Source organism: Hylobates moloch, unplaced genomic scaffold (genome assembly GCF_009828535.3).
Source record: "Hylobates moloch isolate HMO894 unplaced genomic scaffold, HMol_V3 SCAFFOLD_4, whole genome shotgun sequence".
In the NCBI taxonomy this organism is placed as follows: domain Eukaryota; kingdom Metazoa; phylum Chordata; class Mammalia; order Primates; family Hylobatidae; genus Hylobates; species Hylobates moloch.
The window spans coordinates 5,522,173-5,550,066 of NW_026652279.1; the positions used below are offsets into that span (position 1 = coordinate 5,522,173).

General features: G+C 39.1%; 1 protein-coding gene across 2 annotated transcripts in view; it reads left to right on the top strand.

The window, feature by feature from the left end:
- SYNPR (synaptoporin) overlaps positions 1–27,894 on the top strand; it is a 342,443-nt gene that overhangs the window by 164,634 nt on the left and 149,915 nt on the right. Inside the window, exon 1 of one of the 2 annotated variants that reach the window (XM_032149417.2) lies at positions 3,905–4,063. The exons of the other annotated variant lie outside the window; for it this stretch is intronic. Within the exon in view, the coding sequence (XP_032005308.1) occupies positions 4,040–4,063 (24 nt within the window). The 5' untranslated portion in view covers positions 3,905–4,039. Of the gene's footprint in view, positions 1–3,904; positions 4,064–27,894 lie in introns of those variants that run through there. 2 annotated transcript variants of the gene reach the window in all.

Here is a 27,894-nt window from a genome sequence, read left to right on the forward strand (position 1 = left end):
ACTATCAAATATTGGCATATTGCTTTATTTTTGTCAGTTCCAATTCTATGATAGAGAGTGGTAGCCGACTGTCTGAGCTATCTGAGAAATTGGAAGGTTAGGACAGTCTAAGTGGCTAGCTGACAAGATTATTTCTCTAATGACAAATATATGGGCAAGTATCAAAAAATCATCTGCTCTATGTGGGCCTAGATGAAAAAAACCCTGGGAACGCAAGCTTCTAAAAAACACAACTGATCAGTATAGTTGACAAAAGGAGCTTTCCACCATCTTTTACATGGCTTCCAATTAAATCAATATGACACTGAAATTTGCAACCTTTCCAGAATGTTCTTTGAATGAAGAGGTAAAAATAATCTATATCTGCTATTATGAATGAATCAATTGCCCTTATTCATCTGTTCTGCATTTCAAGGCTAAACTCCTTTGAAAAAATTAGGTTTCTTTATCACCATCTCAAACCTAAATTGTTCTCATGCTGATTCACTGATTTCATCATTCATTCATTTATCCACCAAGTCTTTATTGAACACCTACTATATGGCAGGTACTCTCTGAAACACCAAGGATACGGTATTAAGCAAAACAAACAAGCTTCCTGCTTTTGTGGATGTCTTAGTAAATGGAGATAGTCAATAATAAATGAACAAATAAATAAGCAAGAAGGTATCAGGCAATAAAGTGCAAAAATTAGAAAGAGGAATTACTGGAGAAAGTGAAAGATGTTTTTAAGTTAGGTGGTTGGGGAAGAAAGACCCTCTAAGAAACAGAAAGTAGAACAATTGAACGGCAAAGGAAGAGAGGGCAGGAAAAGATCTGAGGAAAGTATGTTCCAAGCAGACAGAAGAGCTGGTGCAAAGGCGTAGAAGGTGGGTGTGGCTGAAGAGTAGGAAAGGAGAGGGTTGAAATTAAATAAAACGAAAGGATAGGTGAGAGGTAGACTGCATAACACTTTAAAGGCATGGGAAAGGGTTTGGGTTTTACCTACTGTAAACTTACTGGACAACTATTTAAGAACTTTTCTCAGATGAATGATATGATCTAATTTATGCTTCAAATGGCTCAACATGGGTAATAGAGATTTCTAGGGGTAAGAGTGAAAGCAGTGAGACCTAAAGGGAGCCTGTTGCAGTGGTCCACAGAGAGGTGACCGAAGGGTGGTAGCAGGGGAGACTTAGAAAATGTTAATGCTCTATCTGGAAAAAAAATGTGAGGCAGGAAGAGCTAACCCAACCAGCAGATTAGAATCTGCCTATTAGCCTTAGAACCTTATTTAGTGAAAGTTGACCCAGAAAGCCCTTTAGAGATAATTCAGTAGAAACCCTTCAATTTAAACTTGAGAAAAACAGAGACGTGGACAAATTCTGGGACACACCCAGGGTCATAGAGCAAACCGCTAGCAAACCCAAGACTGAGCCTCATACCTCCTATCTTCCCAAATGTTAAAGTGCCCAAGTCCATACAGAAGCCAGCAGGGCCTGAGCATGGATCTCTTGGGCTCTTTCTACACCAGCAAGTTCCAATCTCTGGTGCAAATCTGCATAATGGGGACAGCTGAGAAGTTACTGCAGGGTCCATGCATCCAAATGTGGATTTGTCGTACACTGTACACTGAATAAATAAAAGTATAAGTGCCATCATGTGGCATCCCAAGCAGAGTGGTTAATAGCTTAGACAATGGCATAGAATTAGGCTCAAATTTTAGCTTTACCAGGTATACTGTGTACTTTCAGATAAGTTACTTAACGCTTTGGGTCTTGGTTTTTTCACCTATACTCTGGAATAAAAATTGTAACTCGTAGTTTTGTAAGGTTCAAATAAAATGATATACCAAAAACACCCACTTAGAATAGCACCTGGCAAGGAGTAAATATTCAAGAAATGTTCACTATTATTATGTAGAAGACAGAACTTTTTTCCTTTTACTTGCAATGGGGCTCTTAATATTCAGAGCCAATGAGAATTACTCACTGGCCTCCGTGAAGAAACAGTTAAGCATGGTTCTACCCTACAGGTGCATTGCTGGAAACTGCCGCCTCTTCGACCCTCCTCTAACTCTGCCCCTTATCAGCCACCTGGAGGAACTGTGGCCTTCAGCACAGGGACACTATTCTTTCAGTCAATCCTTCATTTATTTATTCTGTAAATGTTTACTGAGTGCTCACTGAAATGCCTGGTGATTCCAAGCCTTTTTTTCCCTGCTTCAGATGTGTTCACTTGCTTAATTTACTCCCCTGAGTAACTTCTCTCATTGAAGGGCAGAGATTTGTCAATAAGCAGGTGAGGGGTGGCCACAGGGGAGTGGGGAGGAAACGGTTCCTATCAGAATTTCAAAGGGGCCATGGGGCATATACAGTTTGAAGAATTGGTAAGCACCCCCAAAAGCTCAGGCATAGGCAACAAGCTGATCGAAAGAGATGGAGGAGAAAGGGAGCTGGACTCCCTGAGCCCAGTTTGCAGGTGTATAGTGTCGGTAAGCACTGCCTTGCCCATTGTTCATTTCTTCCCCACGCCTTCCCACTCACAGCTCTATGATGTATAAGTGTAGCCATTTTACAAAGGGGAAACTAAGGCTTAGGCACAGGCCACATGACTAGTAAGTGGGAGACCAGGACTAGAACCCAAGTTGCCTGACTCCTCATTATGGTTTTTTGGTTGGTTTGTTTGGTCACCCAACCTCCCCCTATGCACCAAGTTGTTACTGTGTGTATGAGAAAAGGAAGAAAGGGAGTAAGAGAGATGATGGTGGTGGCTGTGGTATGGTAGTGATAGTGAGTGTGTGTGTGTGTGTGTGTGCACGCATGAAAGAGAGAGAGAAGGAGAGAGAGATACAAAGAGACAGAGATAGGAAGGAAAGTGAGAGAGAGAGACAGAGAGAGGGACCTCAAAAAAAGACTTCAAATGACTCCAAATTAATATGTATAAAAAATGTGGCCAGCCTATGTGCATTTCAACATTCCTGCACTGAGTGGGGACCCAAAGTAGGGGGCAGGAAGGAGAGGCAGACAGACTTCCTCTCCCTGTGCTGTGGTATCTGCCTTGGGGAAGAATTGTCCCGGATGCCAGTGTGAGAACATGTCACCTGTGGCAGCCTCTCCAAGAATTTGATACAAATGCCCCCAACACACATTGCCTCAAGGTGCTGTGATTTCAGCCCTGCGAAGTAGTCGAGCTGAACTCCTTCCTCCAGAGGTTTATTTGAAGGAAAAAGCAGATCCAGATCGCACTTAAGCCTCTGAAACCATTTTAATTTTGAGATTTTGCAGGAGACGTCTTTAAGTAACACTCCTGTGACGAGTCAGCAACCAAGTTGTAATCTGTCCCTTCTACAGTTGCCAGAGCCTTAAAAGCCTGTCTTCCAGTACATCACCTTAATGATTATTTATGGGCAGTGTACGAATTTCCCACATGGGGATTATGCATAACATCTATGCATTTACATTAAAATGAGGGCAATTTATTTAACAAACATATCGACGTTTACTTAATCTATGCAAATCTATTCATAAGATTTTATAAAACCACCATTTTTCCCCATACCCTTAAAACATAAAATTCTGGTTTTAAAAAAATCTCCTAGTTTGTTTTTAAGCACTGTGCCTGCAGGAGGAGGGGGCTGGCAGAGTAAAGGGGAGATGGTGCCTCTGTTGGTGATGCAGCCTGCTTGTGCAAAGCAGTCCTGCACTTCCAGTTGTGAGCCAAGAGCCAAGTGTGGGAGCTCACCATGGTGGCAGCCACCTCCCCACCAAGCAGGCGGCGTTCACCAGAGGGGAGTATCAGGTTCCTGTACTCAGCTGTGGGTTGTCACCATCTAATAATATGACCGTTTTGCCATCTCTCTGCAAATGAGGCTGAAGCTGCTATCTGATTGGTATAGCATCTCACTTTCCCTCTGCATTGATTTTCTTCTTCTCCTCCTTTGCTTCATAAAAAGAGGGACAAGTGGCTGGTGCTGTGGACAGAGAAGCTTTATTTTTAGTATGAGACAACCTCTATTTTCTTTCAGGAGAGGGAAGTTGGATTATCAATTCTTTGGTAAATGTGTATGGTGATATTTGCTCCGGTAAGTTTACAGCTATCTTGATTTACAGCTGGCTGTGGGGATATGTGTGTGCATGTATGTGTCTCCATAGGCACATTTGGATTGTACACTTTTCTTTCTAAATATCAGTTTTTAAATCTTTAGTAATAATCTCTATTTTTCTTGACTTTGCTTTCTTGTAATTTGTATGTTTAAACCAAAGAGGCTATGTTGATACTGAAATGCTTACTTTAGCTGTTCAAGTATGTGCTGGGTTTCTTTGAACATAGTAAGGAAACTATTTAAGCAAACTTATATTTGCTTTATAAAAATGTAATGTCATTCTACCCTACCCCCACTTCCTTGGAGTGCTTAATATCCTAAATGCATTCATTGTGCTGCAACCTGCTTACCATTTTAATTAAAGTTTCTTCGTCAGTGTCAGAGTGCGAATTACTTAAACTCCATATACAGCTACCAAATATTATATGTTGTGCTGAAAGGTGCTAGTTTTATAAGGTCTTATAGCACTATGTAGAATGAATGAGTTTCCCCTACGATTGGATGCACGCACCTTTAAAAGGACTGAATTTAGAAAAAGTATTCAGATCACTAAATGAAGTCCTAGCATGCCATGAGAAGCTATAATCACAAGTGGCTGTTGCTTCTCTTTCATCTTTCTTTGCACTGTGTATTTCTGCCACCATCTGTCAGATGCCCAGTCCGGGCTCCTGTGTTTCTATATGTGAAGCTAATCAGGAGAAAAGTTGCTGTTATTAAATTTAACTACTGCAAAATGACTGTCCGGTCACCATTGCTAGAAATGATTTTTAAATGCATTACCTGGTTAGCTGCGTTCTTTTTGTTTGAGAGTAAAAGATGGTCTGAATTCTTCATTGTTAATTCAGAAGTCTGGGGAAAAGTCTTTAAATATAATTATTCTAGACAGGGATGAGAAGATGATTAAATAATTGCTTAAATGGAAACAAACTGATGCTTTAATCTTCTCTTTTTGTTACACAATCCACAGATCTGTATAGTCTTTTTCATGGTGAAATGTGCTGGAGAATAGATTTGTGGTGAAAGTTAAAGGCACTGTGGCATGTGAAGCAAGAGGAGGTCTGACTATACATTTTTCAGAGATTTCGAGAGTAAAGTTGGGAATATCATGCAGGCCTAGGGCTCACAGGCATAGATTTTTTTCAGAATAGCAATTTTTCAGATTTTGAAGTAGTCTTATGACAGCCCAGAATGCCTGTCTGGGAGTGCACTAACCTTCATATCTACTCCCGTTTGGACATGCCACGACTCACACACCCTGTGCACACTCCAATGAAGCTACTCATTTTGACAAACAGACTGAATTTTGATCAATCTAACTCAGCCTCAAAAATAGACTAATCCCCCAAACCCACCCAAGTTATTATATTGCCTTGTTACTGGTCCCAGTAAGCATGTGCCTAGTATCAGCCTTAGATGACATAAACCTTAGCTGGAGTGAAGTGTATCTTAGCAGATAATTTGTTGAAAAAAAAAAAACAAACAAAACTTTTATCCTTGGGCTGTTGCCAATTACTGCTAAGTAAACTCACCGGCACGAAACATCACCTCTTCCCCTCCCCAATACACACCTATCCAATCCCTCAACGTCCCTTAATATTTTATATAATATATTTTGTATAAGCATTCTCCTTTCATGGCTGTAACAGGTTGCATGTAAAGTCATTTGCTATAGACAGAGCTTATGATCATCTGAAGCTATTCAGCAATATAAATTAAGAAACTTGGGGTGGCAGTTATGCCTTTTCCTCCAGTCTCCTAGTTTACAGAAGTGTTAGGGCTCCAAGCATACTCAGGCCCACACAGGAAGAACAACAAGGCATCTGTATCTTTAAAAGGTCGGGATCATTAGTTTGAGTTAGAGCCAATGTGCACAGTTTTTACAAGTATCACTTCTGAAAGGTCCATAATATCATAACCAGAAAATCTGTCGTAATGTCTTCCAAGGATTAAAGACTTTTGTCGTTTGGGGGAAAACAATAAAGGGATTTTTAAAATTTCACAATGAGCTCCTCTCTTCTTTTTAGCATAATGAAGAATGCAAGAGTCATTTCCATTTAGTAAGTACATCCTATATGCCTGGCACTGTGCTAAGCATTTTACACGGCGTATCTCCTTTAATCTTGACAAGCACTCTATGAGGGCCATGACATTACTTCCCCATTTTACAGATGAGAAAATGGAGACAAAGGACAAGTATGTAACTTACTTGAGGAAACACAGTGATGGGGATGAGTCTCGGAACCAGGCAGACTCATTCCACAGTCCTACTCTTCCTCCTTCCTGTCTGTCATTGGTACAATCTACAACAAACACCTAGACTGAAATGATTTCCAGGGACCTACAGTTAAACATCCTATTTTTCCCCCGTTCTGATACAAGGTAGTCTCCTTCTTCTCAGACTATGTCTTTATGACTCCAAGCTAAGTATGTCTTTGAAACTGAAGAATATGTGCTTTATTTCCACTCAATTTTAGCAGATACAAAGATGTGAGTGTGATTAAATGAGCCCACCTACGGTAAAATTTATGCAGAAGTGGATAAATCCAGGTAGATCTTTTAATTGATCAAAGTAAATCAATTCCTTTGACCTTAAGTCTTTTGGACATAAAGTCAAAATAAAGATGCAACGATAGCTTAGAAATATCAATATCTCAAGGCAGCTGGTTCGTCATTGGTGCAAAATATAAAAAGCAATTCCAACGGAATCATTTTTGGAGAGCTTTACAAAATTCTCACCTTCCCTTTACTCACTCCCACCATGATTTTTTTGTTTTTAATTTCTATTCTTTGGCTAGCTGGAAAGGGCTGAGGTAGCACTTCAGATTGAATATTCCAAAGTGTCTATCTCACCTGGGTAATTTAAAAAGGAGCACAGCTGCCAATAAGCATGCTGAGAAGCGTGACAAAGTCAAAATTCAGAGTCCCCAAATGCATTCCTTTGCACCTGAGCACTGAGCTCCCCATTTTAAATCCACTTGAGCCAATAAGATTCAGATGGATCTTATAGGAGGAAAATGCAACTGACATAGAATCAATAAGGTTGAAATTTCTCCTCAAGTGGCAGCTTCTGGATGAGAAGCAGGGCATTCCAGTCATAAAGTGAGCCTGTAAAATGCCGCATTATGAGAAAGGATTATGAGTGACGAAAATGTTGCTAGAAGATAGAACCTAGCCCACAACACCTTTGTTAAAATTACCAAAACTCAGAGGGATCTTAAAAACAAACAAACAAAAAACCGCTAACAAACAAACAAAAACCACCCACCACAAATTGGAAGAACTAAGAGTCAAGTTTTGAAGTGGTTAACACAATATTAAGTTCTTGATGTGATCTGCTGCGTCTAATAAGCAACAGCTTTTGAGCTACTCTTGGTTAGGCACCCAGTTAGTTAAAAAGAGTTCAGAGTGCAGTACACAATAAAATACATTTCCAAAATGATAGTCATTTTTGTCAGAGGCAAGCTTGGTTAACTCCTCAATTCTGGATCATGTCTTTTTCTTTTTCTTAAAAAGAAAATCATAATTGGGTGGTTTAATCAGAAAGTGTGGTATTAGAGCCAATACTGACAAATAAATTCAAATCAATTCGCTTTTTCCAACAGCATTTATGAGAGTTCTAAATATACTAACAGCCATCAAATGAAAACTTTTACTTTAATAAAATATATTGTGCTCAACCACAGTGTTCATCAAATATAGACTATCCCTAAAAACTAATCTTATGGACAAGTTTATAAAGTATATCATATTTCAGTCCCTAGCTAGAAGACACTGCTTTCTTCTGAGGAGTGACTAAATTCCACATCAACAGTACTCAGGATTGTACTCCATCTTGCCTATGTTTCAACCTGCCCTTTCTTTGGCTACAGATGTGTGTACTTAAACATACTGATCATTAAGCACTTAAAAATTATCTATTAAGTATGGAGAAAGGAGCTGGTGTAAACACATAATTAGTTTTGGACTAATCTTGCATTTTTCATTTGGTGTACAAATAGACTGGTGGTCCTGTTACATACTTGTATAAGAAAATAGGTCAGTGAATATTTTGAGCCTGAAATCAGCCCATGAAGCACTAAATCTTCTAGAGGAGGCTCTTGGTCATCAGTGTGTCTTTAAATGTTTAAAGATTCAGGGTTTGAAAATGGAAACACCTCAGTCTCTCCACTCTGCAGACTAATGGATCTGCATAATTAATATATTTTACTGTGATCTTTTTTTTTTTTTTTTAACACAAATTCTAGCCAAAAGCACTAATGGAAAATTGTTCAGGGGCAACTTCAAACATGTTTTGTTATAGTTTCTAGAAAGCTTACTCACAACACAGGCAATCAGTTTACCGTGGAGCTTTGAGTTGGCCAATCCAAGTGGATGATCATGTCATTATTGTCTTTTGGGGTAAAAGATGTGTTGGGCATAAAAGATTTCTACTGGTATTCCCCAGGGGACTTATTTAGTCTTGCTTACAGAATATTTATTTATTTATTTATTTTTGAGATGGAGTCTCATTCTGTTCCCAGGCTGGAGTGCAGTGGTGCAATCACAGCCCACTGCAACCTCAGCCTCCTAGGTTCAAGTGATTGTCCTGCCTCAGTCTCCTGAGTAGCTAGGACTACAGGCGTGTGCCACCATGCTCAGCTAATTTTTGTATTATTAGTAGAGGTGGGGTTTCACCATGTTGGCCAAGCTGGTCTTGAATTTATGACCTCAGGTGATCCTCCTGCCTCGGCCTCCCAAAGTGCTGAGCCATCGTTCCCAGCCTTACAGAATCTTTAAATCCTCCCAAATTACCACACATCGTCTCAATGTAGACTTACTGGCAAAGATATAACAAAGATTTTGGGCTCATTATATTTCTGGTAAAATACGGCTTTCAGAATATATGTGTCAAATATGAATTATTATTGCAAGGACTTCTTTTTTTTTTTTTTTTTTTGAGACAGAGTCTCGCTGTCGCCCAGGCTGGAGTGCAGTGGTGCGATCTCGGCTCACTGCAGGCTCTGCCCCCCGGGGTTCACACCATTCTCCTGCCTCAGCCTCCCGAGTAGCTGGGACTACAGGCACCCGCCACCTCGCCTGGCTAATTTTTTGTATTTTTAGTAGAGACGGGGTTTCACTGTGTTAGCCAGGATGGTCTCGATCTCCTGACCTCGTGATCCGCCTGCCTCGGCCTCCCAAAGTGCTGGGATTACAGGCATGAGCCACCGCGCCTGGCCCCAAGGACTTCTTAAGTCACCATATTGACATTCACTTCTCAATGTTGAACCCACACATCTTTATCTGGCTTTAGATCTCCACGAGGGAGGAAAATGGATAAGATTTTCCAAAACTTATGACATTCAAACTACGTTCATGTGAAATTAAATGGCAGAGGAAAAACATTTTTTTTTTTTTAGTTGGGGGAAGATTTTAGAAAAAGTCTGGGATGCGGACTTCACTTATTTTTTTTATTTAATAAATATTTAAGGATGCCTACCATGTGCCAGGCACCATGCTGGGCATAGGAGATACAATGGTGAACAAATAGATATAATTTCTGCATTCCCAGAACTAAGTGCCTTCATTTTTCCATTTTCTCACCTAAACTTAGTTTCTATTTCCTGGCCCAGGATGTGTTTTCTTAAAAGCATAATTGAACTGTTCTAGTAAGGCATTTGCAGGAAATATGTGTTTTTTGGTCCTATATGTTCACACTCAGTGAAGGAACAAGAGTGAATCCACTTATTTACTGATGTGATTATCGTCTGCTGAAATGGAGAGGTAGGAAGCAGGGAGCTGGAAAAGGTTTTGCAGTGTGTGTGTCTTATAAGCATTATTTATTGCTTCTGGGCATTCTCAGATTTGATAGTCCATTCTCATTCTTGGACAGTATTGGGAGAGGAAAGAAGGGAAAAAAGCTTTGACAGGAAAGAAAAGTAAAGAAGATAAAGAATAAGCAGAGAAGGTGCCTAAAGAAACTATGATTTTCCCTGGCAATCTGAAATAGATCTAACTTGCATTATCTGGTTTTTTCTGGGTATTCACTCACTCATCTATCTATTCAATAAATATATTTGTATATTGGGTACCCTCTTTCAGCCAAGTACACTACTAGATGCTAGGGCACAGAAATAAACAAGATACACTAGTTCCTGAATTCACAGAACTTCTAATAGACCAGGATTTCTCAAACTTGGTACTATTAACATTCTGGTGCAGATAATTCATTATCGTTAGGGGGCTGTTTTATGTATTATAAGATGTTAAGCAGCATCCCTGGCTTCTACCCACTGTGTCAGTAGCAATCTCCCCACCCAACCCCCAGGTTGTGACAACCAAAATTACCATCGAACATTGCCAAATTGCCCCTGGATGAGAACCAGGACAAGAAATGCAGTAATTACCACCAGCTTTGACCAAATCCTCCCAACATGTTTCTACTTTCCTTTCTTTCAGATACACTGCTGCATGGTTTACCCTAGGGTTTTTAAGTTGCTTTCTCCGAATATGATAGTGCCATTTGCCAACAATGAAAAGTAAGGCATCTCTAAGTCCTTTTACTATTACTATCCCTTACCTCTGCATAACACTTTACCATATTTGTGTAGCTTACATTATCTCATTTGATTCTAGCAGTCAACTAGTAAGACAATATTAAAATATTATCACCTTCAACAGGTGAAGAAATGGACATTTAGATGGTTACAAGCCCAAATTCTTGCAGCTAATAAAGGATAGAACCTGGATTCACACTTACATGTCCTGGCTTAAAAACCAGTGTTTTTCTATACAATTATACTATTTAATGGGGAAAAAGGTAAGTAGAGTTAAAGCACACTTTTTCTTTTTGAAGCAGTTCAGTAAGGGCAGCACAGCAGTAGTTAGGGAATTTGAGGTCTACCGGCTTGGCTTTCTTACTCAGCATTTATTAGCTGAGTGGTTTTGGACTGCCCACATATATTCTTAGAGTCTCCCCAGTAGTTCAGGGAATGTAGAGTGATTATTGCAAAAGCTGCAAGAAGCCCTAGAGATCAGCCTACCACAGTAGAGAGAGTGTGGGCTTTGAAGTCCGATGGATCAGGTGTGTGAGTCAGCATCCAGGCAGGGAGCAGATAACACCTTCAAACTATCTGATCACTTGCTGGTGACTGTACACCATTAAAACTTAATTTATTTAAGTAAGAAAACTGAAGCCCCAAGAGATGAGTTGAATTGCCCAAGCCCTATGGTGAATTTGGTACAAAAGGAAGACAACAGAAGAGCTCAATGTCCTTCCAGCCCAGTGAGCTGAAGAACCATTTTAAACAGAGGAAGGCCAGCATATGGATCTGGCTCAAATCAGAAATGTATGTGCTTTGGATTATAAGCAGATGTCTAGGTACCTGAGACAGGTTACTGGTTTTTCAAATGGACATACCCAAACATCTTTGGGGATTACTTTAGCCAATTTCAGCCTCACTAAATGATGCAGAGCATGTACTCCTAGGTGGCTCTTAGAAGACTGGTAGACATGAAAGACACATAAAAGGCAGGTGGTGGTTTGCAGTGGGCTTGTCACACATGCTCCTGAGCTTGGATAGATGCAGGGCTTTGCCAGGAGATGGGGCTCACACTGTTTGTGGGCCCATATCCTTGATCTTTTGATGAGCTATTAAAAGGTATCTGTAATTACCGAGACCCTTGGCACATTTGCCAAGATAAAAGGCCTTTCAAGTATATTGCTCTGGCAGCATTCCCAGAAAGAAAACTATCTTCTACCTGCATTGCCTCAGAGCACTCAAACTTGCAAAGAGAGAAAATAGGTCCAAATCCCGGCTCTGCGACATAGGGGTATGCATGGCTTTAGACAATTCATCTACCATCTTGGGGCCTTGGTATCTTCATCTGTAAAATGGAAATAATGAGTTCCATTATGAGTAATAATGAGTACCTTCCCAGAGTTATGAAGAGGATTGCTGTCATAGATGAAATAGGAAAGTACTGTTGAAACAGTGCAGGCCTGGACAATAGCATTGTTATTTTCTTCCTCTGTAAGTCAAAGTCCATTTTGCTATCAGTTTTCATTCCATGCCCTCGATGAGTGCTTGAGGTTAGGGGAACCATTTCCCCAGTCTAACAGGAAAATCACTGCAGTTATGGGATGGGCTTAAAGTAGTCTGGAAATGCTTTGCTGGGTCATTCCATCTCAAGGGGAGATTTATGCCTTATTATAAATTGCAGGGACAGAGAATCATCACTGAAGAATAACTATAATAAAACCAAATGCAATATGTATAAAGCCATTCCCTATGATTAGCTCATCTTAGTAATGCCCCTGAATTTTCCTTTCCACTTTCTTGGGACCCCTTTACCCCCATCAGTCTTGCCATTACCCATTTGTTGTGGAGTCAGGGCAGAGGCGGCAGGGATTGACAGGACCTGGACCTTGCCCATCAGTTTCTAACACTGTGACTTTAACCCTCTCCCCTCTCCACATGATCCTGGAAGCTCCTCAGGGGAACTGACAAGTCATAATTTTCTCCCCAAGTACAGACGCTCAGAGAAAGCCTCTCTTTGTCTGCTCTGGGTTTCTCATTAGCCCCCACTACAGGATATTCAAGGGTTTCTCATTTCTCATGTTTTATTTACCTCAAAGCATCTCCTAACACATTTGATCAGAAAACTCAGTTAGCTCAAATTTTTTTGGAAGACCATTATCTGCTGGCATTCCTCTCCCAGACTCCTTCCCTCAGCTCACCTCTTCACTCTGAGTGGTATTTATAAACTCCTCAACTTCTGAGGCATTTGGAAGACACCCTCCTTTCTTCCTCCCCCAGACCAGTTCTCTGATATAATTTTTTTCTCTTTCTCCCACTGCCTTCACACTCAAAGAAAGTGTTTCTCAAACATTTTTTCTCTGGATCTCTTCAAAAAGGCAAGAATGTTTTCTTATTTGCTCAGTCATTCATTTGTTCATATGTTCATTAATTTGTGCATTCTATGTAATACTGAGCAGCCACTGGGTGCTGGGTATTATGTTAAGATTTGGGATACAGAGGCAACTAAAACAAACATGGTCTCATGTAAGATTTGCAATCTAGTCGGGGGGAGAGGCAATTTAAAAATCCCTCAAAAGTGATTTAATTATCATTATAGTAAGTGCTAAAAATAAAAGCTAAGCCATCTTGGGTACTAATTATGTGACAGGCACGGATCCAAGTGTTTTATGCATATTAATTCATTTAAGACTTGTAACGATGCTTTGAGGAAGTTAAAAGAGGAGAGGATTAGTGCCCATAAAACCTGAAGGGCATAGACTCCATTAGTAAATTCGTGAATATTGGAATGAGGATGATACACCAGGACAAGATGCTAAGAGTATGCATAGCTGCCATTTATGTAGCACTTTCTGTTTACCAGGCACCATGCTCTATACCTCATACATAGGACTTGAACCTTCACAACAGCACCATGAAAGATCACTATCATTATTTTAAGAATGGGGAAAATGAGATGTAGAGGGCCTGAGCCACTAGTCCAAAGCCACACACTGTGTATGTGGTGACTCTGAGAGTGTAGCTTAGGTGTGTTTGACCCCAAGTCTAGGCTCTTAACCACTATGTTAACCTGTGAAAAGTTGACCTTAAATATTCCTCATACAGTTTCTGTCCTGGTAAATACTGGTAAAATGGAGGGAAAAATGGATCTTTTTCTGTGTATCTGAATTAGAGCCACAATAATCGTTCGTGAAATAAAATGGAACTTTGTATGTACTGGGAGTGTTGAATCCTTAACCTTTAAGCATATTTCCATGTAACAGCTTCCTGTTCAAAGGGTGAGCTGCAGACCAGCAGCGTGGGCATCACCTGGGAGCTTGTTAAAAGTGCAGTCTCAGGTTCCACCCTGACCTACTGAGTATTGGAATCTACATTTTTATGATCTCCAGATGATTTGCATACACACTTATGTTTGAGAAGCTCAGATCTAGCACAAGTTAAAAGAACAGGCTTCCAGCCGTGGGTGTGATGCTAACCGACCAGTTGTTTGACCTGCCCAGATTTTCTTTGCCTTTTCAGTGGAAATGACCTCAGTTCTCTTCAGAGAGGAGTCAGGAACCCCTCAACAGAAGAGCCTGGGGAGGAAGATTCCACAGAAACTCAGAGACTCTTTTTTACTTCTGGAATCAGTTTCTCACTAAGTAGTCCAAGGACCACCTAACCTGAAAATTACCTGGGGAGTTTATTAAAAATGATGTTCAGATTAAAAGTAGACTTGTCAGAATGGCAATAAATGCCAAAAATAGGGTGTCATGATGTCTTCAAACACCAAGAGAAAATGGCTGTTAGATGAGAATTGAATATCTCTCCCAAGGCATTTATCTGGGATAAGGATGCAATAAAGTCATTATCAGACAAACATTAAATGACATTTAAACTTCACATTTGATTAATCTCCTTTTGGGAGGAACTGACACTGTGGAATGGGTACTTTGGATCCACCCAAACTTGAAGTTCAAATCCTTGCTCCCATTACCCACTATCTGTGTGACTTTTGAGTGACTTACATTTTTGAGCCTCAGTTTTCTCGTCTGTTAAAAGAGGAGCAAATTCTCACCATTCCGGAAAGAGAGGAGCTCTTCTGAGGTTCTTTATAACATAAATAAGTATGTGGTACACAGTACTACAATAAATAAATCACAACTATTATTATTGGTTATTCAACATAAAGAGCTTTCACAAAAAGTTACTTTTAAATTGTCTGTATTATCATGATATAATCATTATTGCAGTAAATAGAAACCTATTTAGAATAACTTTTGAAGCAATGTTTAATTTAATTTAGCATATAGTTCTTGTTACTTCATTCGTTAATTTATTCATTCAATAAATGTTTATTAATAGTCTAAGTGCTAGGAGTTTGCCCAAACACTGGGAATGCAATAGTGTTATATGCTATATGGAGGGGTGAAATGAGGAACAGAAAATGTTAGATAGAATAAGAGCTATAGAAAAATACAAATCAGGTAAAGGGGATGGACTATTCTTTCAAGTACATATTTTAATAATTGAATTAAACAGTAAGTTTATCAGAAGAAACTTACAGAAAAATTTTGGAAATAACTATGTTTATCTTTGTGAGTTTTCCAATTTTCTCTCTAGGTTTCCTTTTAAATGAAACTCAGTATTTGAAAATTTTAAATTGATTCAAATCTTGTTGACCAACCAATACCACTTCTTCTGCTTCCCAGAGAATATGTAACTATTGCAGGTTTATGATCCTTAATACTTAACAAAATCAACAAAATCATTCGTTATTTTATGTGATACTAACAATAGCCCCATGAAACAAACAGGTGAATTGCATATTGAGTTTTCCATTAAGGGAGAGAAACTATGGCTCAGGAAGCCCATTTCCAATTGATCAGAATTTTACTACTGGTTAATAGGGATGTGGGAGACACAGACACAGGTCCTCATTCTCCAAATTCAACTTGAACTCTACCACAGGATCTCTACTTATTTGTCAATCCCTTGAAAACCTCCCATAAACAAAGGTGAGGGCTCTGGGATAGCAGAGATCTCTGTGTGATGTGATGTGATGTGATGGGATGGGATGGGATGGGATGGGATTATTCTGCATGGTGGGGAATGGTTGAGGTTATTGTAGGTTTAAACTATTACCATTGCCTAAATATGAAGGTGTTGAGGATAAAAACAAAATAAATGATATAAAGGCAAATGGAATTTATGAGCCATGGAGCATCAGCTTCAAGAAAATGTTAGACTTATATATGGAAAACCTATTAGGTTATAATGGAATTTTCCAAACTCAACTTTACTTAAGTTTTAGAATGGAAAGTTTAAGCATTCGCTCCAAATAAGATCTTTTTAAATAATTTCTGATTTTAATTTAGGAACAATTTTATTCTTACTGGCCCTAATCTGACATTATAGTTTAGTGAATTCTACCAGCTAAGTGTCCAATAGGTACCTTGAAAATGTTACCTCTCTCCTTATTCTCTCTGGTCCACAAACAATGCTATGACCTAATAATTGAAATATTTGAGCCAATATGTTAAAGGAGACAAAAATACCATTTCTAATTATTATAACTCTTATAGGACAATTAGAATACCACTGGGCTTCAAGAGAGCAGTGTCCATCCCTAGACCCTAGAATGTCCTCATTAATTTTCTAGTCTTATTGAGGTTAAAATTCACATTACACTGTTCAAACTCTACTTGGAATTATTTCTATAGTGAAATAATGACATTTTATACTATCATAATTTACTTCTTTCACACACACATGCTACTACATTTTTCCCCCAACTATGTTTGGAGTATGAAATTTGGGAAAGAATAAGAAACACCCTAAGATGTTCAGCCATCCTTGATAGTGATACAAATAGCTAAAGTGGTAGTACAAATCATTTCCTAATATATGTGGCTCCAAAGTTCTGACAGGGCAGATGTTCATCCAGAAATGTGTCAACTTAGTTGACAAGTATGGTTGAAGATTATTAGTTAAATAAGCCTTAAAAAAGTCCCCAATTTCCCTCTCTGATTTTGCTTCTGTACATAGTCATGTTTGGTGTGTGTGTGTGTGTGTGCATGGATCTTCAAATGTTCTCAAAGTCAAATGTCAACTGCTTTATCCTGTTCCCATTAAGTTTATTCCAAAGCAGACCTCCAATATCAAGGCCTTTCTTTTCTTCCTGTATTAGTCAATTTTCACACTGCTGATAAAGACCTTCCACAAGACTTGGCAATTTGCAAAAGAAAGAGGTTTAATGGACTTACAGTTCCACATGTCCACGTGTGGGGAGGCCTCACAACCATGGCAGAAGGCAAGGGGTAGCAAGTCACATCTTAGATGGATGGCGGCAGGCAAAGAGAGAGAGAGCTTGTGCAGGGGAATCCCTCTTTTTAAAACCATCAGATATCGTGAGATTTATTCACTATCACAAGAACAGCAAGGGGAAAGACTTGTCTCCATGATTCAATTACCTCCCACTGGGTCCTTCCCACAACTTGTGGGAATTCAAGATGAGATTTAGGTGGGGACACAGCCAAATCATATCACCTCCCTAGTGTCTAATACATGGTATTTGGCATAGTGTAGGCCCTTAAGTAAATATTTGTTGAATAATTGACAATCATTTAGAATTCACACTCCAAGCAAGGAGCATTCTGTTGCATCAGTACCTTTAAGCCTCTCCAGGCCAACTTGCCGGGTGAAGAGTAAATAATTTGATGAAATTGGTCATAAGGATATGGGAATGGGATGGGAGGGGTAAGAATTACAGTTTCCATTTTTTTGAGCCCTTCAGGCTCAAGGTGGACTATGTTAAATAAATTTAATCACTGAATTCTCACAACAGCCCCATGAGACAGGGGATCACCACCTCATTTTACAAAGAAGAAAACAGAAGGCTTGATGGGTTTAGAAATTTGTTTAAGAATGTGGAACTAGGAAGTGATGGTGTAAGCTTTACTCCCAGGTGAGCTCGAGCCCACCATCCATGCTCTTAACCACTGCACAAACTGTTTGGAAAGGAGCAGATCTGATTCATGATCACACCTCTTTCCCTGAGGTCTTGCCGCTTGTCTCATCCTCCTGGTGAACCCACTCTTCATCCTGGCTAGTTTCTCATTGTTTTTTGTTTTCTCCCCACTCCCATGCCTTTAAGTCCTCATCCTCAAATCCATCCTGGGATGACTGAAGTGTTCCACTTCAAATGAGGACCAAACACGAATACACCAACAAAAACTGCCTATTATTTTCTGTCAGAGTTAGTGGGTCCGGGGAAGCTCTCCTCTTTGCAGAGGGGCCTCTGACCTGGGCTGTCTTGTGGGTGGCCTAGCGGAGTGGTAAGAAGTCGCTGTTTATAGTCATAAGCTTTGCCTGTTTCTCCCTAAATGGGGCTATCACCTCCCAAGCTAAGAATGCCTTTTGTAGCTTGCCTTGAAGTACTTCTCGGGAAGTTATCTGGCGCCATGATACATGCTTAAAACCCTCTTGTTTTCCTTCTCCCAAGATAAGAATTAACTTCCTGATGAACTCTTCAGTGCTTTCTCTTTGAGTAAACTCTGACTCCCCCTCCCACAAGGATAGTTTTCAATTCCAGACAGCTGATATTTTTTATTCTAGTCATGTCATTCTATTGAATTTAGATTTCCACTCACAGTGATCCTTTTTTTATTTTTTATTTTTTGTTCCTTACGGTCTTAAGATGTCACCGTTTTCCCTTAGAACTTTCTAGGATATTTGTGTCTCACCAATAAGCATTAGCACTGAGAAGTACAGAAGGTTCATTTTAATGAGCTCTTCAGGATTTGTCTTGCATCTGCTGAAATAAATTAGATCAAAATAAGATTGAAGAGATCATCAAGTGCTGCAACAAACTGATTTTATTATTTAGATAACAGGAAAAAGTGAAAAGAACTGCAGTTTAAGAAAATTAAATTTGTGTACTTAGTGAAAGATCAGAAGTCTCAGTGGAGAAAAATTCTAATTTGTATTACCTACAAAAGAGGGAGAAGGTCACCTGAAAAATTACACAGACCCACAGAGCTCAAACCATATTACAGACACACTGAATATTTAGCAAACTTTGGTCCAGGAAGGGAGAAGACCCTACTGCTTTGTTTGAGCTCATGCCTTAGAAGTGTAAGACTACATGATCACCTTAATCTTGGGTAATGCTTTGGATATTACTGATAACTCAGACACGATAAATTTGATACTGATTTACTCTTTTTGCCTTTGTTTACTTGAAACAATAGAATTTTCTAACCCTCTTCTTTTGAATTAATCTCTTCCCTAGATTCTCAATTAATTTTATTCTTGTCTTCCTAATCCTAGTTTTTCATTCACCTATTATTAAAATCTGGGTATCTTGGGCACTAAACTTTGCTTTTGATATATGATAAGGTAATTAAATTGTTGCATTTAATAAAGTCTCAGAAATCTGCTAGCAAAATTAATTCCTCCTTGAATTTATGTAGTTTACTTTCACAACACTAGTCTCTGCTTCACTATCTTGACACTCTCTCTTGGAGTTTATGTATCAGTTAGCTTTTGCTGCATAACAAAACAACCCAAAATTTAATGGCTTAAAACACATTATTTATCTAATTCATGATTCTGTGGGTCAGCAATTTGGCCTGAGCTTAGCTGGGTAGCATGTCTGCTGATCTTGACTGGGCCCACTTATGTATCTATGATCATTCTCTGATTAATAAAGTGGTTGTTCTTTCTAAGGATTAGCTATGTGTTTGTTAGAAAAATGAGGATAATTGGGCCCCTTACCTGTCATCAAGTGAACTAGCCTGGGCTTGTTCTCATGGCAATCACCAGGTTCTAAGCAAGCAAGCAAACTGCAAGATCTCTTACAGCTTAGGCTTGGAACTCAGAGAACGCCACTTTCTTCACATTCTATGGGTCAATGCAAGTCACAAGCCCATCCCAGATTCAAGAGTTGAGGAAATAGATTCCACTTCTTGGCAGGAGTTGCTCCAAAGTATTCCAATTATTTTTACAATCCGTCTAGCACTCAATCATCGTCTCTATGAGTCCAATCTTCTTACCTTACTGCCAGAGCACACTTACATGATTATCTCAATCTTACCTGAGTTTCGACCTCTTCAAAACAGGCCTAACTGTTGTCTCTCTTTCCTTGTAACCTATTTGTGTCAGTAAAAAGTGTCATTTTCCCAGGCTCTTAGTTGAAAGCCCTGTATTCATGTTACACTGTCCTCTCCCCACTTTCTTTGAAGCTAAAACCATCAAATGCTATGAGAATCCTTCTGAAGTATCTATCTCTCCTCTCCCATCAGTTAAGTTTCTCCTTGATCTCTTTGTCTCTCATTGTTCTTTCATTCAAGACTTTCAGCATACCCCCTCCCAATTAATCTCACCTGTCTCTTCTCTTTCCTGCTCCAAAACTTTCCACTGATTCACTATGACAAGTTCAACCTTCTCTGCCAGATACACTACCTGATTTGGCCCAAGTTATCTATCCAGATTTACTCCCACTATTCACCAATTTGGATTTTCATACCACAGTGAAATGAGACATTTCACTGGCCTCAAACACTCTATAATTGCTTCTATGCCTTTAGTCACACTATGTTTTTCTCCATCCTTTTTGACTTTTAAACTCTGACCCACCTCCATAACTCAGACCACGTTTCCTTCTGCCCAGAGCCAAAGGCAATAGTCATAGCGATTTCTCTCCTTCCTGTTCTGTTAGGTATTTAAGCAGCACTACATATTTTTCCATGTGATTATGTTTCATCCTAAATTATCCCAATATTCACGGGCACTAGCATTGGCTCCTGCAGCAAAGTTTGGCCTCCTTGAGAATAAACACATCACATCTTCATTTTAGATTATCCAGGTCTCATTGGACAGGGTGTGGGCAAAATAGATATTCAACAAAAACTTATTTCGTTGAATTAAATTTCTAATTTCATTTAATCATCGCCTTTGTGAAGATGATTTTTCCCATCATTTTAAGAAGCAGAAAAGCGATGTGATTTATCAAATTCAATATTTAGGGGGCCAGGAAAGGAATATGGGTCCCTAAACTCTGAACTGATTCACATTATTTACACAGACTCTATAGTGTCTTAATACTGACAAAACGATTTCTATTACACCAAGACAGAGGAAAATGCTGCCATCCCTCATTCAGCAAAGTCATCTTTGACACCTCCCTCACCCACTGTCATCCAGTTCAGCACTAAATCCTGTCCATTTTCCCTCCACAATTTCCCTCAATCTGTCTACTTCTCTTCATCTCCACTCTCACTTCTCTCTCTGTCTCAGATGACTGCAACATCCCATAAAAGTTTTCACTGTTTTCTACTCTTCTGCCCACTCACACCTTCCTCTAAGCTATTCTCCACATAGCAACCAGAGAGGTCATTTCTGAATTCAAGTCTGCTCATCCTGCTTAACACATTTGAGTAAATTTGCATTGCTCTTAGTTTAAAGGTCATATCCTTAGCAGATCCATAAAACCCTGCAGCATCTAGCCATTGACTGTCTCTCCAGATTATCTCTTCCGGTAATGCCCCTTACATCACCGCTTTATCCAGCCCAGTTCCTCAAGTACACCATGATCCATCCTCCTACAGAGTCTTTACATATACTGTTCTTTCTGCCAGAACACTCTTCTCACCCTGACTGCCCTTCATTCATTTCTATACATCCTTTGGGCAACTCAAATTATTTTGCTGATTACTTAATCAATGTCTCTCTCCTCCATCAAACTATAACCTCCTTGAAGCCAGAAAGCCTCTTTGGTTTTTAGCACTTGAACTGAGTCTTAAAACCCAAAGATGGAGAACATACTCCAGGCAAAGACAGCAGCGTAGATGAGGGTTGGTAGACAAAAAAATAAAAATAAAAAAATAGCCAAGATTGGTTCAGAAGGCAATGTTGTAAGTAATTTGCTATTTGCAAAGACAATGAGAGAGGAGGCTAGAGAGGGAAGCAAGGACTTGAAGACCGAAAGCCTTGAACGCCATGCTAAGGAACTTAGAATCTATCTGGCAGGCAATGGAGGACCACTGACTGGTGAAAAGTGGGGAAAAGGAGGTGACGCAGTCAGACTTGCATTCTGGAAAGACAGCCCTTGTGGCAGCATGGATATAGATGTTTGGGGGCGAGGCTGGAGGCGGGTACAGCTGACAAGACCACCACTCTGGGCAAGTGATGATAGTGGCCTGAACTAAGGCACTAGCAGGCAAATACAGAGATGTACACAGATATAATCAATATTGTGAATGAGGAACTAACAAAGCTAGGTAACTTACTGAATGAGATGATGGAAAGAGACAAGCAGGATGACTCTCAGGTTTGTTTTTTTTACTTTGGTGATGGAACAGAGGGAGGTACCATGGGCTGAGATTGGGCACATCTCGAATAAGACTATTCCCATGATATCTAGGAAATACCCTGAAAGGAGCATAGCCTTTAGATGCTTTTTAAACCTTACATCCTAATGCCATACCCAAGCAGAAATTCTCATAGTACATGATAAATTGGTTTGTTGTTTCATTTCTAATGTTTCACTATACTTGTAGCATTAAGAAATAAGAACATTACAATAATCATCATCATTAAAGAGATCTGCTTCCTATGAAGCACATTCTACATTACCCAGCTCCTCGGACTCCCTCTGGCATTTGTCTACCAGTTCTTTCCAGGAAACATAAACACATAAATGAATCAAAGTCAAGCAGCAGCTGCCTCCTTTTACTCGAGCAAGTCTCACATCTTCTTACATCTTTGTCCTGCGCTTTTTCTGAATTTGTGTCAAAACATTTCTTCTATTTCTATCCCCACAAACCACTGGTTCTGTTAGGGATTTGTATCCCATCCCAGCATCTGTGAAATGCAGTGGTGAGGCTGAGTGGCATCCAAAGAAATCCAGGTCCCTCCAAGTTCTCACCCTATGCCATGCTCTGTTTGTCTTTACTTCAATGTATGGATGAAGTTCAAGATAAGAAGGGTGCCTCTGGATTTGGCTAAGAACTCAAGAGAGGTGGTCCTGGGCACAACTCCTTGCTTTACCAGTTATTCTGCATGTGATGTTACAGAGGTTACTATGAACCTCAGTTTCCCCAACTGTAGAACAAGGATAATACCCATCTTGCAGGTATGTTGGGAAGATAATTTGAGATTATGGATGTAAAGCACTTTCTTCAGGACCTGGAACATGGGAAATGCTCCCCAAACATTAGTTATTCTTTTGATTGTAAGTATTTTATTATTAATAATTACCATAGAATGACTTATAAAGAAATAACAAATATCCAGAATCCTTAGGAAGACCCGCCTGGTCTTGCCTCAAGCCTCATCTCATGCTATGCTTCCTCTTGCCCACTGCAGTAGCTTCCTTTCCTTTCCCCAAGCCTGTCAAGTTCTTGCCCTTCACAGAATTTTCTGTCCGAGACTCTGCATTCGTCTATGTCTAACCCTTTTCAACTAGCTCCTTTTCTGTTTTTTGAGCCAAAGAGTCCCTTCCTCAAAGAAGCCTTCCTTGTTCACCTTATCTGAGAAGACCCCACTGTTATTCTCTACCATTGTACCTGCTTGTACCTTAATTTCCTTTATCACAATTTTATTTTTATTTGCCTATTCATTTCTTGCTATATACATAAATAAATACACATACACCTAGTACCTACACAATGCCTCCTACTTTGTGTGCAGTCAATAAATATTTACACTGAAAAGATGTTCATTTTTTATTTTAAGAAAAATGTCTGCATACCTCTGATAAAACAAATTGGATAGAGACTGTCCCCAAAGGAGCCATAGATCAAATAAAACCTTGAATTCAGTGGTGTGAATTTATATTCATTAACCTCTAATTTAGGTCGCTGAGTTATACTTTATTCCCAGGACATGACTACTGGCTTCCCAGAGTCATTGATAACAGAGGTCATGGGAAGATGCCCTTCCTAAATTGTACACTGATATAAAATGGGCTGAGATTTATCCCTTTGGAATAATGATATCCTCTTCATCTATTATGACTGGGAAGAGATGAAAACATTAGACTGGAAAATTATTATTTCCATACTTTAGTGTGCATCCATTATAATACGCAGTTACAACAAATCTCTGCTAAGGAAGTCAAAACACCATAAAATTTTGATGCCCTCAACCAGCCTGTTGAGCACTGCTTTCAGTTTCCTGTAAGGGGAAGGTGCTTGTGTGAACATCCAGGCCCTGGCCACCAGGGAAATGAGTGGTGAATGGAGGTTGGGTTCCACCGTTCCTGTCAGGCTCCTTTGCTCTGCAGACGCACAGTTCAGCTGCCACTGATATGATGTTTTGGCCACTACAAATCACAGTCCTCAGAGACTGGGCTATTCCATTAGAAATAAATTCTATGCCACCCATAGTTACTGAGGTCTCATGTGTGCCAGTGGGTTTCTCAGGATTCTGTCACTTGCTTTTACAGTCGAGGGCAAAAGGTACAGCTATGTCACTTTACTGTGGAACCTTTTATTTTACCGTTGCAATGAAGTGATTTTCATTCAGGATAGCTCCCTTCTAAGAAGCAAACTGGCTCAAAAAATCCAGATCCTGGATTTTCTTAACAGATAGAGTTTTGGTGCACATGGAAATAACAAAAATGGAACTGGTGACATGATTCTAAAGGACCTGATTTATGGTAAATATCCAAGAAAAGTGGAAGGTGTGGAATCAGAAACCTAAGTGGACAGTAGATCTGGAAAGTTCCTTGGAAATAGTAGCTGCCCCAAAAGTAGCTGTGAATGAATGTGAGGGATAGATTTTCAAAGGAGGCATACATAGTCCATCACCAGTTGTGTCACCTTATAAGTTGTGCTTCTCTGTCAGAGCAGAAGTTCTTAGGCTGAGGTCCTTGAATCTCTGGGTTGGTCTGTTAGAGAATCCTGAGAAGTATTTTAATCCACCACATCCGCATGACAATTTTTTAATATATGTGCACATGAAAAATTTTCCATGGAGTAAGTCCATAGCTTTCAGGAGGTTTCCAAAGGGGAAACTAAGCTTAAACACCAGCCCACAGATACTCCTCATCTCCTCTCATCAGGACCTTCCTAGATGACCACTATCAAATTTTCTCCCAAACAAATTCATCTTATTCCAACTTCCAAGATAATCTCACACCTTGGAATCTTGTCATTCAATGTTTGTAAATTTTATTTATCTATTTTTTTGTAATGTTGATTCTGCCTCCCTTGCCTTATATGTCTTCACATTTTATGTAGATGCCTTTTTTCCTAACATTTAGTTCTACTTTTGTCTCTTACTTAACCACTTCTGGTAGACCAAAGTACCACTAAGGCACTTTCATATACACTTGTGAGTTTCACCCTGTTTAGAGTGAGAGAAGGGATGCATTTCCAATTCAACAAATTAATATTAAATGCTTGCTATGAGTTGTGCATTGTGTTTGCTCTGATGCTAGTTCTGTCATGTTGATTTTTATTTACCTTCTGCAAAGAACTTTTTCTCTAATTTTTTTCCCTACTTTTTAACTTAGCTCTACTGCCTATTTGACTGGAGTTTTGCTCTGGGCTTACTGGCCCTCATTGAAGAAATTAATTTACAGACACTCCCACAGTATGGGGGTTGCAGAGATGACCAAAGGATGGTCCCTGCCTCAAAGGGCTTTCAACCAGGCAAGGGAAATTATGTAATGGCATCCTGCATCTTTGTAATTCTTAATTGTTTCAAGTTTACTTAATTTATTTTCACCTCTTCAGAAGGTATTCCACTTTTTTTCTAGTTCCTCAGATACCTAATCTTCACATCTTCCTTTACTAAGAATAAGATCCTTTTGTATAAGACCCTCAATTTCCCTTTCTTCCAACTCAGCACAACTTCCTGGAGCCCCATCCAATGCCTCTTTCTTATCTCTTAGAGAAAGAATTATCTCTCATGTTCATCAGACACATACTTATTGGGCACATACTACTTGCAAGGCACTTCCCACTTACATTTCTTTTCCCACGTCTTCCAGTTTTCTCCAGCTCATGCAAATCGTTTCTTTTAGGATTGTATCACTAATGTTTGCATCACTGTCTTGGGTTCCCATCAACAAATAGGATGGATCTGATAGTATTTTAACCTTGCTAGATGTGTTCAAAAGCAGTATACATTTAATTTGGGAGCCCAAAGCTAAATTTTTTTAAAAAGATCACTCTGTCTTTTAGTTACAGAATCACCAGATGGCTCCATACCTGCAGTCTCTTCTGCAGTGCTGGAGTTGATGGGATACTTATGTCTACGCTCATTAGCGTGTTCCACGTGAACTCCACTTATCACTGGTACTCAGAAACTAAAACCAATATATTAAACATTAAGTAATTTGATACATTTTATTGCCTGTTAGATTTAATCATTAGAAAGACACTATTGAAAGATGGCGAGGATCTTTATCTTACTCCCTAAAAATTAATGTATTTTACATGAACTATAAAGCCCTTTAGGCTATGGTGATCCTTCATTTCATTAAAATATAACGAGAAAAAGCTACTCTCCCATAATGAGGCAGAACTAAATGGGTCATTAGCACAATCAATAAAAGATTATTAACAAAGAAAATTTTGTTAAAGAAAAGAGAATAAATTTTCTTCTACGTCCTACAATAGTATAATAATAGAAGACAGTGAAATTTCCTTACTTTAAAGAATGTTCCCCTAGGGAATTTTGATTAATATTATTTTTGAATATTCTTTAAAAAGCATGAAAGCTATATATATTGAACGAAAAACTATTGGATTTTGTCTATACGTATATATTCACATATAGATTGCTTAATAATCTGATCTTAATTTAAAAAAAATTTTAATGAAAAATTTCAAACATATATAAAGAAACACAAAATAATATTATGAGCCTCTGCTTCTTTGTTGTCTAGCCAAAAATAATTACCTCACAGGCAATGTTGTTCCCTTTATACTGTCATCCTTACATTCTCCCCAGGCATATATCTTTCCTCCCGTAAACAAATTGCTGTGTATCTCTCAAAGGTATTTAAAACAATAATACCACAATATATCACATACAAAAATTGGCAATAATTCAATGTCACCAAATATCTACACACTTCCAAATGTTTCACTTAATCTCATATTTTTATAGTTTATTGAATCTAAATTTTTTTAATTCACATATTGTAATTGGTTGATACGTCCCTTAAGAACTTTTTGGTTTTTTAACTTTATTTTAAGCTCAGGGATATGTGTGCAAGTTTGTGACATAGGTAAATTTGTGTCACAGGGATTTGTTGTACAGATTATTTCATCACCCAGGTGTTAACCCTAGTACCCATTAGTTACTTTTCCTGATCCTCTCTCTCTTCCTACTCTCCACCCTCTGAAAGGACCCAGTGTGTGTTGTTCTCCTCTATGTGTCCATGTGTTCTCATCATTTAGCTCCTACTTATAAGTAAGAACAAGCAGTATTTGGTTTTCTGTTCCTGTGTTAGTTTGCTAAGGATGATAGCCTCCTAGTCCTTTTAGTCTAGACCTTTCTCTCTCTCTCTCTCACCTCCTTTCTATTTTTCTTTTCTTTTTTGGACTTTCTGTAGTTTGCTGTTGTACTTAAATAAACAAGGTGCTTCCCCTAGAGAACTTCTCAGGGCCTGGGTTTTGCTGATTTCATTCTTGTGGTGTCATTTCACATCTTCTTCTCTCTCCTATATTCCCTATAAATTTACTGTTGGACATAGAGGCTTGCACAAATTCAGGATTTGATTTTTTTTCTTTTTGCTAAGAAAACTTTATTATTGGTGTGGTCATCTTCCTTTGGTGGTATATAACATCTGGTTGCCTCTCTTTTTGTGATATTAGACATCAGTGCTTAGATTTATTAATTCATGAAGGGTTGTGTGTTAGCCAGCTCAGGCTGCTATAATGAAATACTAGACTGGGTGGTTTAAAGAACAGAAATTTTTTTCTTGCAGTTCTGAACACTGGGAATCCAAGCTGAAGGTGCTGGCAAGTTGAAGGTGCTAAGGCCTCGTCTCTCAGCCTGTGGATAGCTGCCTTCTCACTGTACGCTCACGTGGCTTTTCCTCAATGCATGCATTTGGAGAGAGAGAGAGAGACAGAGAAAGTGTCAGCTCTCTGGTGTCTCTTCTTATAAGGGCACTAATCCTATCAAATCAGGCCTCATCCTTATGACTTCATTTAACTTTAATTACTCCCTTAGTGGCCCCATCTCAAAATACAGACGCACTGGGAGTTGGGACTTTGACATGCAAATTTGGGAGGGATACAAACACTCAGTCCAAAACAAGCTGCAAAACCTTGATATTCTATTATTTCTTCT